The sequence below is a fragment of the Ananas comosus genome, linkage group 1 (genome assembly GCF_001540865.1).
Source record: "Ananas comosus cultivar F153 linkage group 1, ASM154086v1, whole genome shotgun sequence".
Lineage (NCBI taxonomy): Eukaryota > Viridiplantae > Streptophyta > Magnoliopsida > Poales > Bromeliaceae > Ananas > Ananas comosus.
Window position 1 is genome coordinate 1,261,321 of NC_033621.1, and position 12,812 is coordinate 1,274,132.

At 35.7% G+C, this 12,812-nt stretch overlaps 1 protein-coding gene across 2 annotated transcripts; it reads left to right on the forward strand.

Annotated features, from left to right (window-relative positions):
* LOC109720157 (putative pumilio homolog 8, chloroplastic) lies at positions 3,069-8,234 on the forward strand. 2 transcript variants are annotated; one of them, XM_020247065.1, is made up of 6 exons: positions 3,069-3,964; positions 4,082-4,835; positions 5,035-5,197; positions 6,238-6,401; positions 7,242-7,500; positions 7,783-8,234. In XM_020247065.1, exons 1-6 carry the CDS (start codon positions 3,316-3,318, stop codon positions 7,888-7,890), a joined length of 2,097 nt encoding a protein of 698 aa, XP_020102654.1. In that variant the 5' UTR covers positions 3,069-3,315; the 3' UTR covers positions 7,891-8,234. The 2 variants fall into 2 exon arrangements, with proteins under 2 accessions (XP_020102654.1, XP_020102644.1); XM_020247055.1 differs by having other exon boundaries at positions 3,069-4,835.

Consider the following 12,812-nt stretch of genomic DNA (forward strand, 5'->3'; position numbering starts at 1 on the left):
TTTTCTCCAAAAAACGATAAAAAATAATGAAAATCTCTCGATCTGGTTTTACACAAAGAGTTCCTCGTAATTCACTGGTATTGGACAAATTCATATAAAAAAATAAATAAAATTTAAAAAACTAAAAACTAGAAAAATATTATTCAAAAATAAATTGTTGAAGGATTTGTTTCAAAATGTTCTATAGTTGCATATAATTTTACTTTTCGGGCCAAAGTTGAAATCCTCATCATGAAGTGATCAATATTCTTAAAAGTTGATTAAATAATTTGATCCATCCATAGTTTTATTGTAGCTTAAGAAAAGTGTGCAATAATACATTACTTATTGGTTTTATTAGCTTGAAATGCAAATTTTATTTACTTACTTGCAAAGTTCGATCTTTTTAGATATTCTTTTTTTTTGGGGGGGAATGTTGAACTAAATTACGACAATTGTTCGATTGAAACTAAATGGTTAAAATATTACGCTTTTTTTTTTTTGCAAATCAAAATGTGATCGTAATATTTGAAAAGTCAAAAAACTAAATTATTCAACAGAACAGTTAGAATATTATTAGAAGCACGAAGGACATCGTATTACCAAACTATTTTTCAATAATAAAATATTCAAATCTACGATCAACTNAATGTGATCGTAATATTTGAAAAGTCAAAAAACTAAATTATTCAACAGAACAGTTAGAATATTATTAGAAGCACGAAGGACATCGTATTACCAAAGTACATTAATAAATACCTAATATTATTAAAAAATAAGATTAGTTTTATTAAAAAATAAGATTAATTTCATAAAAGTCTCTGCAAATATAGTAAATAACAAATATATCTCTATAAAGTTTAATTTTTATATATTTTTTCTATAAAAATTCTGATATTGTCAAATATGTATGTCCCTACTATTAGAATTCGTTAGAAAAAAATAATTAATTATAGATTAAATACTTAATATTGATTAGTTTTTTACATTTTTATTTCTTTTTTATCATACTGTTATGTTTTTTGAAAAAATATATTTGTGATGATAAAATTGAAAATATAAATAGTTTTTTAACGATTCTCTAACGATAACAAACCATGAGAGCATATATAACAACAACATGACTTTTGTATAGACAATACATAAAAATTAAATTTTATAAAAATATATTTGTTATTTATAATATTTGTAGGAATCTGTATGAAATTAATCCGGGTCACAAATGGCATACACGTAGTAGAAAACGAGAATGGTGGGCCCAAAAAATATTCTTCCTTTCCAAAGAAGCAAAACTGTTTTCCGCTCGTATAGAAGATATTTTCATAATATACCTAAAGTAACTTATAATTCTACATTTTTATTATTAACAAAATCTCATTAAATTTAAATTTGGGCAAAAAAATTTAAAGATATATATCATTTTATTTTCCTGCAGAATGGTAGAAATTATACCGTAATTCATTAATTGTGATATGAATAATGCACGATCTTTTATCGAAAAATTAACATTAAACGTTACTGCACATAATCGAGTGAAAAATGAAAAATATGTTCAATTTATTGATAGTAATTATTTTTTTTTATGAATAAAAACTATTTTGGTTTTATTAAAGAGCATTTAGATTGACGCAAATGCAATTAAGTCATACAACATTGCTCCATAACCCGCTAAGTGGTCTAATTTTGTTGTTTAAAAAGTTTTTAAAATAGTCCGAAAAAAAAACTTTTTTTTAACAAAATTTTGCTCAAATTATATATAGGGTGCGTTTGGTTCGAGTTATCCTGGCAGGATTACAGGCAATCCTGCCAGGATAACTATGTTTGGTTAATCCGCTATGTAATCTAGTCGTTAATGTAGGATTACAAATCGAGCAGGATTACATCGAAAATATTAACGGGAGGGGGGTCGTGTATCTTGCATTACTGAAACCCGTTAATACTACATATTATATAAAATGACAATTTTACCCTCCAACAACCCCAAATCTAATTAACAGCATTATTTTCATCTCTATCTCGCCTTCCCCCGGCCCTCTCTCTCGCACGCCGCTTTCTCTCGCTCGCTCTCTCTGGACGTCTCTCTCTCTCTCTCTCTTTCTCTCTCGCATGAACACCTATCATCTTCTATTGCGTCGTCCTCCCAAGTAATCATCACGATCTCCTTCCCTCCATTCGTCATTTCCGCAAAAAATAATATTCAAATGACCACAATAAGGGCAATTTTGGAAAAAACTATACTTTTATGTCAGGATTACTAAATTTTATAAACTGAACCAAACATATTAATGCTATAAACACTGTAATCTAGTATTACATTACTGTATTAAACCAAACGCTCTATTGTAGCATTAGTAGTAATCTCACGCCGAAATCCAAGATACCTGAATATGTCGAGATACTTTGTAATATTACATAACTCGAACCAAATGGGCCCATATAGATATATTGTTAATACTGTTATTAAACTATAGATACAAATTAAGTTTTTGAATGTTTTTAAATATTTAAATAAAGACGTCGTAGATCAATGCGGCAACTTAGGAGAGGGAGATATTTCAATACGATTTTAAATAATAATAATATAATATACCACCTATAATTAGCTTCTTTTTTTTTTTTGTTCAGTACATAAATAATTCATTCAAAATTTTAAAAAACAATTTTAAAGTTCCTAAAAATTCGAAAATTTAAATTTTTTTGTAGTATATGTATAACTTTGAGGAGGTAACCTCACCACCAAATATACACTCACCTCCCCACTCCCCCCCCTCAAAATTCCCACATAACCACGCATACGATAAGCGTAACAATACATGTATAGTGTAACAATACATGTAACAAAATAATAACTACGCTTTATTAGTGTATAAATAAATAAATAAATAAGTATTAAAGTATAATAAACTACACCTCATTAATTTTGTTAAAATAGTAACAGAAACCAAAACACACACACACACTCTCTCTCTCTCTCTCGCTCTCTCTATGTGTGTATAATAATATAATAATAATAATAATTAAAAAATATTAATTTAATTCGTTCTATATAACCCCTCCCATGTAACATCCATAAACCTCTCTCTCTCTCTCTCTCTCTCTCTCTCTCTCTAAATACTCTCTCTCTCTCTCTCTCTATTCTCTTCGTCTTCGTCTTCCTCTTCATCATCCTCTTCTTTTGCATGCCTCACCAACTCCCCCAACATGGAAACCCTAATCTGATCCCCAATTCCCCTACAATCCTTGGATTTCCTAATTGGGGCTGGATCGAATCCTCTTGATTGATCATTTTTTTGCGTTTTATTGGAGATTTTTGCGGGATTTTTTTTGGGTGGGAATATGAAGGTGGAGAGGAGTGAGGAGAGGGAGATGGAGATGCTGTTGAATGAGATACCCCACGCGACGTCGCCCCATCATCATCATCATCAACACCACCATCATCATCGTCATCCTCGTCATCTCCATCAGCTTCATCATGGTGGGGGTGATGGTGGTGGGGGTGGTGCTAGTACCGCCACCCATGGCGCTCGCGACCCCGATCTCGGAAGCCTTGGAAACCCTATTCATGGCGATGGTATCGAGGTTGGCGCGTCGCGGTTCCACGGGCGCCGCGATGTCGATGGCTATGTTGGCGCCAATGGCGTCGGCGGCGGCGGCGGCGGAGCGCGCCACGGACGTTGGTCGCCGCAGCCGCCGACGAGGCCGATGTCGGAGGGTTCGTCGGCGGCGAGCTCCCAATCGGGGGCGTACTCCCCCACGGGGGGGAGCGACCTCATGGGGCGCTTCCCCGATCTGGGCCCTTACCTCGGCGCCGAGGAGGAGCTCGGCTTCGCTAACCAGCTCCTCGGAATGCATCTCGGCCACGGGATCGAGGAGCCGATTGTGCTCGAACCGGTGTCGGGATCGGCTTTTGGGAGAAGCCCAATTGGGCTTTCTCCTTTCCGGGCTCACTGCAACGGCAACTTCGTGACGGAGAGGCCTATTCATGGTGATTTTGTGTTTCCTTCCTTCTCTGCTTATCCCAATTCTATGGGATATGATGCAGATAATAGGGCTTTGTACTCTGGTTTGAATCACCATTCCTCTGTCGACGGTTCTTGTGCAGTGCGAAAGAACTTTCTTAATGGAGAAGAAACATTGGGTGCCAATGGTTATAATAAGTACCCAGTGGGTCGGAGAATGGATTGTGCGCCGTCTACTAGTTATTTACCTTTGGCTTCTGATGCTCTGTTGCAGAATAGTTATGTGGATTTACATCCTAACTGGAATCTGAATATGGTGAATCCGACTAATGGCAACGCTTTCTTTTTGAATGGAAATGCTGGACCATACTTCAACAGCAGGGGCCCCGAATTGCCGACAGTGTGCAGAAACCCCCTGGATATCGAGGCTTTCAGATGCGAGGACAGCTTAATTTTTCAGGGAACGGGGATGCGATGCGTCGAGGATTATGATATACCGAAGATGAGAAAGAAATCTCAATTCAACCAGCACGTCAATTTCAGAGGAAACCCTGCTGTGAATGGGGAGAGTATTAGCAATGCCAATGTTCGACGGTTCCCAAATGCGCCGAGGGATTATGAAAGCATCGAGGGCTTGAAGGGGAATATACATAAACTGGCGAAACACCAATTCGGTTGTCGGTTATTGCAGCAGAAGTTTGATGAGGGGAAGCACCAAGTGGATTCTATATTCAACGGGATTATCCATCACGTAGTAGATCTCATGATGGACCAGTTTGGGAATTATCTCATGCAGAAGCTCTTTGATTTCTGCGATGAAGAACAAAGGACAAAAATTGTCATTGAGTTGACTAGAAACAGATCTGACCTCATCAAAATCTCTCTTAACATGCATGGGTAATGCCTTTGCCACAAAGTAGTACTAATATTCGCCTTTGCTATTGACTGCGATTTTTCTCTCTCTGATTGTTTAGTGAACTCTTTTCCTGTTTGAGTAGAAATTGCTTACTGATTACTTTGCCAGTATTATATTAGAAATTGTTGCATAATTGCAGCCGTGCCATCGAATAATTTTAAGTAATGCTGCATTTTTCAGGACAAGGGCAGTTCAGAAGTTGATAGCGAAACTCAAAACCAGGCAACAAGTTTCTTTGGTTATTTCCGCCCTCCAGCCGGGTTTCCTAGAACTTGTCAAAGACCTTAATGGTAATCATGTAATACAACGCTGCTTGCTAAGCTTCAGTGTGGAGGATAATAAGGTATAGATTTTAATTCTGAACCTAATTGATCTATTACAGTTCAATTTTCTATATTTGAAAGCTGATCTTCATCACATTGTCTTCTTTGGTGAATGAGAAGTCTATTTGTCTATATAATCTGGTTAACCAATGGCTATGTGGTAAAAAGGATACAAAAAACTCTACTTAACATTAGTGAGCACAACATGATATAGCGTACTTCAAAATGGTTGGTAGAGTTTTCCTTGATGAATTGGTGCAGGTTCTTGTTTAATTTCCTCTATTCTTTGAACTTGATAAAGGGAGTAAAACCTCAATGTTGCCTAGCCTGTGTTAAAGTATAATCCGGCATTTTATTTGCAAGAACTACCTTCACTTTTGTTATTACTTGTGGTAGTCATCTTCGAGAACGGACTTGTAAATGTAAACCTATTACTATTTTCATATTTCATCAGTGGCAATCTTTTTCGGCAAATGTCATAATCTTCAGTATCGTCTCACCTATGAAGACAGATGTCACAAAAAAAATCAGTCGTCCACCGAGTTAAACTTTCCTATTCTTTATTTTTTTTTGCCCCTTTTTAATCATCTCAATATCATAGGTAATATACAAATTTGAGAGACATCTCCACATTGTCTACATATAGGGTTATACTGAAACTGTTTCTCATATTGTCTTTTCCTTATTCTAGAATGGGCAGTAGAGATGTATAAACTTTGAAGCAATCAGTATTCTTGTGAATTACGACTTACATATGATTTTGGTTCAAGGTACATGTCCATGTGATACCCCGTATGCTTGACGAGTTGCAAATTTCCTCATATATTCGTTCATACTACTGTCTGATGATCTATTTAACATGCTTTCTTCCTTTCCAAAGATTGCTTCTGCCTTGTCAAAGCTTTTGAAAACCTTGGGAGGCTTACACAGTTTCAATGGCTGAATTCATGCAAACCCCCACAGACATCCTTCATGGAACAGAAGCTAACTATTGATTGATACTGGATGTGCCTTCTTTTCTTGTTAATTGCAATAAACTAACCCAACTTTTTGTGTGCAGTTTATTTTTGATGCTGCTGCATTTCATTGTGTTGGTATTGCAAAAGAACGACATGGTTGCTGTGTCCTGCAACGATGCATAGATCGTTCTACTGGCAAGCAATGGGAGAAGTTAATTTCTGAAATATCCACTAATGGATTTGAACTTGCTCAAGATGCTTATGGGTAAAAATATATTTCTCTATCTAAATTCTTTGAAAATGATTATCTGTTGGGAATATGTTAGAAACTATTCACTCAGTTGTCCATAGTTTTTTATTAGACAAGGAAAAAGAAATCCTTTTTAACAGTGTGATTATTGCCTAATTTCAAATTGAATTCTGCTTTCTCTCTTGTCCATAACATGGCTTAGGAGGTGTTTTGGATTGACGTAAAGAAAAAATATTGGTCTCGCCATCAACTATCATAATGCTGGGGAGATTCACCACCTAGTCATAGGCTAGATTTTGAGTTTTTGTACGGAAAATGATTTCGGACAATTTCAAAAGGAATTTGTTTTTGAGAATTTAAACCATGGCTATATACTCGATCTTCTTGGTGTCATCATGATGAATAGCAAAACTGATGTTTCTATTCTTAATAAATTTGATTTACGGCCTATCCGCAACTTCATCAATCCCAACTCCTCCTGAGTGATAAATTAAGCAATGGCATCTACCAATAATAAGGTAAGTTCTTAACTTTCTGAGAACCTTCTTATGGGCTTTTCCGCTGCAATCTTCGATAGCCTGTTCATGCACAATAGGACAGTTTCTGATCTATAGTTTTTTTCTTTGTAGCCAAACTAACCATTCATAGTCAAAGAACCTTCATGCAGAAAATGTTCTTATTAGTTCATTTATTTCATAAAAGAATATGATACGTTCGTTTATTGTTATAACATTTTGGAACCCTTGTCTATCCGCTCGGTTTTCTATCTGCTCGGTTTTATTGTTATAACATTCTGTTTTCTAATGTGTATCACTTTGTTTTTATTTTTTCTTTTTTTCCTTTTTCGTGCTCCAGAAATTATGCTGTTCAGTATGTCATATTGATGCAAATCCCATCAGCAGTCGCGATTTTGGCATCCCAATTTGAAGGAAGATATGTCCTGCTCTCGACTCAAAAGTTCAGCAGCAACGTAGTCGAGAACTGTCTCAAGCATTTTCCAGAAAATCACAGGGCAACTATCATACACGAATTGCTTTCCGTGACTCGGTTTGAAGAATTAATGCAAGACCCTTTCGCAAACTATGTCATCCAAACTGCTCTTAAACATTCCAAGGTAAATATCACCAGAAAAAAAAAAAATAAAAAATCAGTGATTCAAGAATTTATGTCTGAACCTTTCGCCTTGCAAGGATATTCGCGGGTTTTATTATAAAACGAAATGTTCCTGGCCGACCTTGGAATGAATCTTTGCATTAGTGGTCTAAGTCGGGGCATTGAGGATACTTTGATCCAAAGTTTTAAAAATGGTAAACTTAAGAAGAACAAAAGATGAAAACTGAAAATGAATGGATTTTATATGCAAAATGGCCTTCTACATTACGTCTTTCGTTCGTAGGGACCTCTCAATGCTGCACTGGTTGAAGAGATTCGTCGACACGAGCCACAGCTCCGGACCCACCCATATTGCAAGCGGATCTTCTCTCGAGCCCCATTAAAGAAGTGATCGTACTTTCTGAATGCGGCGCCGAGCTTGATTTGTTGTGCGATGTTTATTAGCTTTAGTCTTTTCTTTTGGATTCTCTTGGGTCGAAGGAGCTCGAGGGGATATAGGTGTAGAGCTGTAAAAATAAGCAGTTTTGCTGTCGAATACTTTAGTATGTATCTTATGTAATATCCTGTCCCTGGATTTTCTAAGACTAATTATTGCGCAGCTTACTGTATGGTTGTGCAGTGTATTGACTGTGTCTTTTGTTAGCTTTGTTTTGGTCCAATAGATGGTTTAAATGTTTTGCTATAGTTGTTTTCTTTGGTGTATTAATAAGCTTGGTAATGCTTGTGGTATGTTAAGAAATAGAATGTTATAATGTTATAGCACTTTCAGAGAGAGAGAGAAAAAAAAAAGAAATTTATGTTATAGGGTTGAGATCTTTTTTATGCGTATGCTGTTATGCGACCGGAGTTTTGAGTCCTAATAAGCAAAGAAGCCAACTAAATGCAGATTACTATGTCTATCTTATTTAATTATCCTGCTACTCAAATTACTATGTTGTGAGAGATTTTTACAGAATAATGTTGATTGATTGATGATTGATGATTGATGGACAATGCCGAAAGGTGCCTACTATGGCAAGGCGTATGGCACCGCAAAATGTTGCATACGGCGAGGTTTAAGACTTTCCTCATACCGTCACTAGATCGGAAACAAATCTCCATCGACGCGCTGCAAAATGGCCCGACGTAATGCTTCCTACATGCCTGTATCTGTTTACATATCTTATCTGATCTTTGGTAAGAAGAATGATCATCTATGCCACAAAATGTAACTCTCATTTTAGCATCTGAATGCTGCTGGAGAGAAATCCACTTCAAGTAACACTCCAAAAGAGCAGAAGAGTGCCACTGCATACTACAGCACAACTTCTCAAAGAAGCACTTCTTCATACGTCAGAAGCTAACTATTCAAAAGCTCTTCCTCCTGAGCTTCTGAGAAAACCTAGGCTTCTTCACATCCTATGAAGGTAAGAAGTGAAATATAACCGCACCATTATAGGTAAAATATAATCTACATAACCAAACTTCAATTTGTTGCAATTCGATTCACTGAACTTAAATTTCTATTTCAATTTAGTCCCTCCAACCTGCATTTTATTTACTTGTGAAAGGCTACTAGGTGATTGCCACACATGTTGTCTCTTGAGGATGACTTGTAGTTTAATCAAACGCCATTCTACCCACCACTTTATCCATCCAACAAGGACATTAAACAAAGTTTGACAGAGCGACGCGATTGAAACAGAAACCAGAGTCAAATGCATCAATTGCAAACAAGTTAAAAAGTTCGATAACCTTGATGAAACTTCATAGCACAGTCTAATCGAGAGAAATATAGCCCGACAAAGTGTGACGATGGCTCAAACATTAGCATTATCATGACAACTTAAGAACAACATTGACACTAAAATAGCTCTTAATTGAACTTCTAATTAAGCTTGTTATCATGTTATGTATCTTGTTTATTGTGTTAACCAACTTACATTGTGATAATCATTGAGTGTGGCAAGGAGTTATGGTTTGCTCCTTGTATTAAGAATCCTAATCACCTCCTCATGGTTGTGAGCTGTTTCCTTTATCTTCTCATGCAGTATATGTGAGCTTCTGATTTTGCCAATGCCATGTTCACCTCAATAAGAGCTTACCAATGGAAGAAGAGGTTGTAAAAGCATAAAATGTGTTATTACAAAGCCAATTTAATAAAATCAAAGTAAACAACCATTTTTGGACCGTGCTTGATATTTTTAGGTGAAAACATGCAAACGTTACTGGCGAATAGTTTATTTTTAAAGTAGGTATTTGAACTTTAAGAGTTTTGATTCTACAATTTAATAAGAGATTCCGGCGAAACATTATAAATTTTGTAAAGCTACGTAGTGGAATGAAAACTTTTAAGTTAAGAGTTGAAACTTTCGAAATCTGAATAACTTAATTTTTAAGATACTATGTAAAGGAGAGGAAAATAAACTTGTGGAAATTTATTGAGCTTGAACTGATATATGAAAGAAATAAAAATTAATATTATGAAAACTATTTCTATTATGGATTCAATTACTTAGAAGGTTAAAATTTGAAAGTTGAAAAGCTGTGTGTGAGGATCTATAATATTTCCTGTGCGAGAAAAAAAATCGTCCGCTTATGTTGGACCGAGAAGCTGACGTGGACGGACGGTGTTAACCCGCATAAAAATTTCTGTATGCGGCCAGTCGCGTATAGTTGCGGGAGTGATGCGGAGCGGGCCCCACCGCGAGCGCGGGGCGGGGCGCGGAGACTCGATGCGGTTTAAACCGTTTGGGAAAGGAGCAGCTGCTTTATCCGCACCTCGTAAAGTGACTCGGATTAGACCCGGGGCGATCTCAACCGTTCGTTTAGAGGGTGCGGATGTTGGATTTTTTTTTTTTTTTTTTTTTACTAATATATGCCTCATCTTTAGCTTAATTACAAAGCACTCCTTAAGTTATCTTGGAGTTTCATTTGGCAATGCAATATTTAGCATCAACAGTTGGGGAAATGAGCTAATTTCTTGAATATACCACTTATGAAATCTAAAGTATTAATAATCGCAAATAATCACTCCTAGTAATTTTCGTGTCAGGATGCTCTGCGAAGAGTGACTTTTTAGTATCTTGTTATCTTAACTTTCAGCATATTTTAACTCTTGACTATTTTGAAGTGTCGGACTTAATTTTCACTTCGGTCGAGGATAAGTATTTGAGACCCTGATTTAAGTGCTAGGTCTGGCCTTGTCTGCTTGAAAGAAAGGTTAGTGGAACCTCTGTAATGTTCGTCGAGCGAGCTTTGTGAATAATAATTTTTCACAACTTTATATCTTATTATAGAATATATTTTCAGATTACAAATTTTAGCTCCGATAGTTTGAAAATCAAGAGGCTTGGGTGGACGATCGAGAATGTCGACTTTGTATAGTCAAGCATTGTCAAGGGTTAAAAGTAGCTCCTTATCTTAATCTTCAGTACATCGTAGCCCATCCTGCCCTGTAGCGGGAGGCCATGTGTCCTGAGTTATGTTCGAAATGGCGTGAGGCTAGGTTGGGCCGAGTCATGTTCGAAGTGGCGTGAGGCCAGATGGGCCGAGTCACAATCGAGGCCCGTGGGCGCTGTTTCTGTATGCTTTAAATGAATTGGTTGCGTATTTCTAACAGCTCGAGCTTTTGAGATTAATGGTTAGCGCCAAGGATCCGACATCTAGAATATACTCTTTGCATTGAGGACCATTTCGAATCGACTATCCTATCTTTTAATTTTTTTTCATTCGAGTTTCGGTCAACGATATTTTAACTTCAAAATTTAAATGTATCGTTTAATATTTATAAGTTTGTATTGAAAAAACTACTTTTTCTAAAAACCACACTCAGTTAAAAAACTATTTTTTGAAATATTTTGGAAAAACTAAATATTCTCTTAGCTTCCTCTCCAGTGATTTTTCTTTTTATATCCTAATAAGAATATCGTGTTAAGCGGAGTATTGTTAGTACACCATTTTAGTTAATGATAGATTTTACAGTAAAATAAAAATAATAAATTATATAATAGCAAGATATTTTTTTAAAAAAATTACAGAATGATAAAATAAAAATACATTGATTAATAAGTTTATGTTCGAAATGGCGTGAGGCTAGGTTGGGCCGAGTCATGTTCGAAGTGGCGTGAGGCCAGATGGGCCGAGTCACAATCGAGGCCCGTGGGCGCTGTTTCTGTATGCTTTAAATGAATTGGTTGCGTATTTCTAACAGCTCGAGCTTTTGAGATTAATGGTTAGCGCCAAGGATCCGACATCTAGAATATACTCTTTGCATTGAGGACCATTTCGAATCGACTATCCTATCTTTTAATTTTTTTTCATTCGAGTTTCGGTCAACGATATTTTAACTTCAAAATTTAAATGTATCGTTTAATATTTATAAGTTTGTATTGAAAAAACTACTTTTTCTAAAAACCACACTCAGTTAAAAAACTATTTTTTGAAATATTTTGGAAAAACTAAATATTCTCTTAGCTTCCTCTCCAGTGATTTTTCTTTTTATATCCTAATAAGAATATCGTGTTAAGCGGAGTATTGTTAGTACACCATTTTAGTTAATGATAGATTTTACAGTAAAATAAAAATAATAAATTATATAATAGCAAGATATTTTTTAAAAAAAATTGCAGAATGATAAAATAAAAATACATTGATTAATAAGTTTATCCAATTCTAAAATTATAAATAGACTGATCTTTCTGATCATTTTTATTGGTGATCCATCACATCATAAAGTTGTCATAACAAACAATCGGGTTTTGTGTTGTATTTACACCACCACAGAAAAAAAAAAAAAAAACCTCAAATACTATTTCTGTAATTTTATATTTTTTATTTTAGTACTCTATAGTTTAAAATGTATTAATTTCGTACTTATGATTTTATTTTCTTTATTTTTTTTATTATTTTTTTCGTTAAATTAGTAACAAAGTTAAAATTAAAATGTATCAAAGTGAATATTCGATAAATTTAATTAGGGCATCTGAAGTTTTTTTTGCATATAATTTAACGAAATGTTAACGGTTATATACTTTAAATTATAAAATATTAAGTTAAAAAAAAAAGTACGAAATCATACCAAAAAACCCAAAAAAAAAAAAAAAAGAGTCAAATTTACCTTTTAGTTTAACCAAACCCGCGGGGGAGGGCCGAAAAATCCTCTACCAACTCAACGCTTATTTCGAAACCTCTGAAATGATTCGTTCCGCTGCGGGCCCCATAGCAAAGCGACCAATCACGGAACAGCAAGAGCACGCGATCGTGAACCCACTCTTCGGCCCACCGCGAACCTGCGCACGTGCACGTGCGCGGCACGTGCCGTGTCCCCCCCCC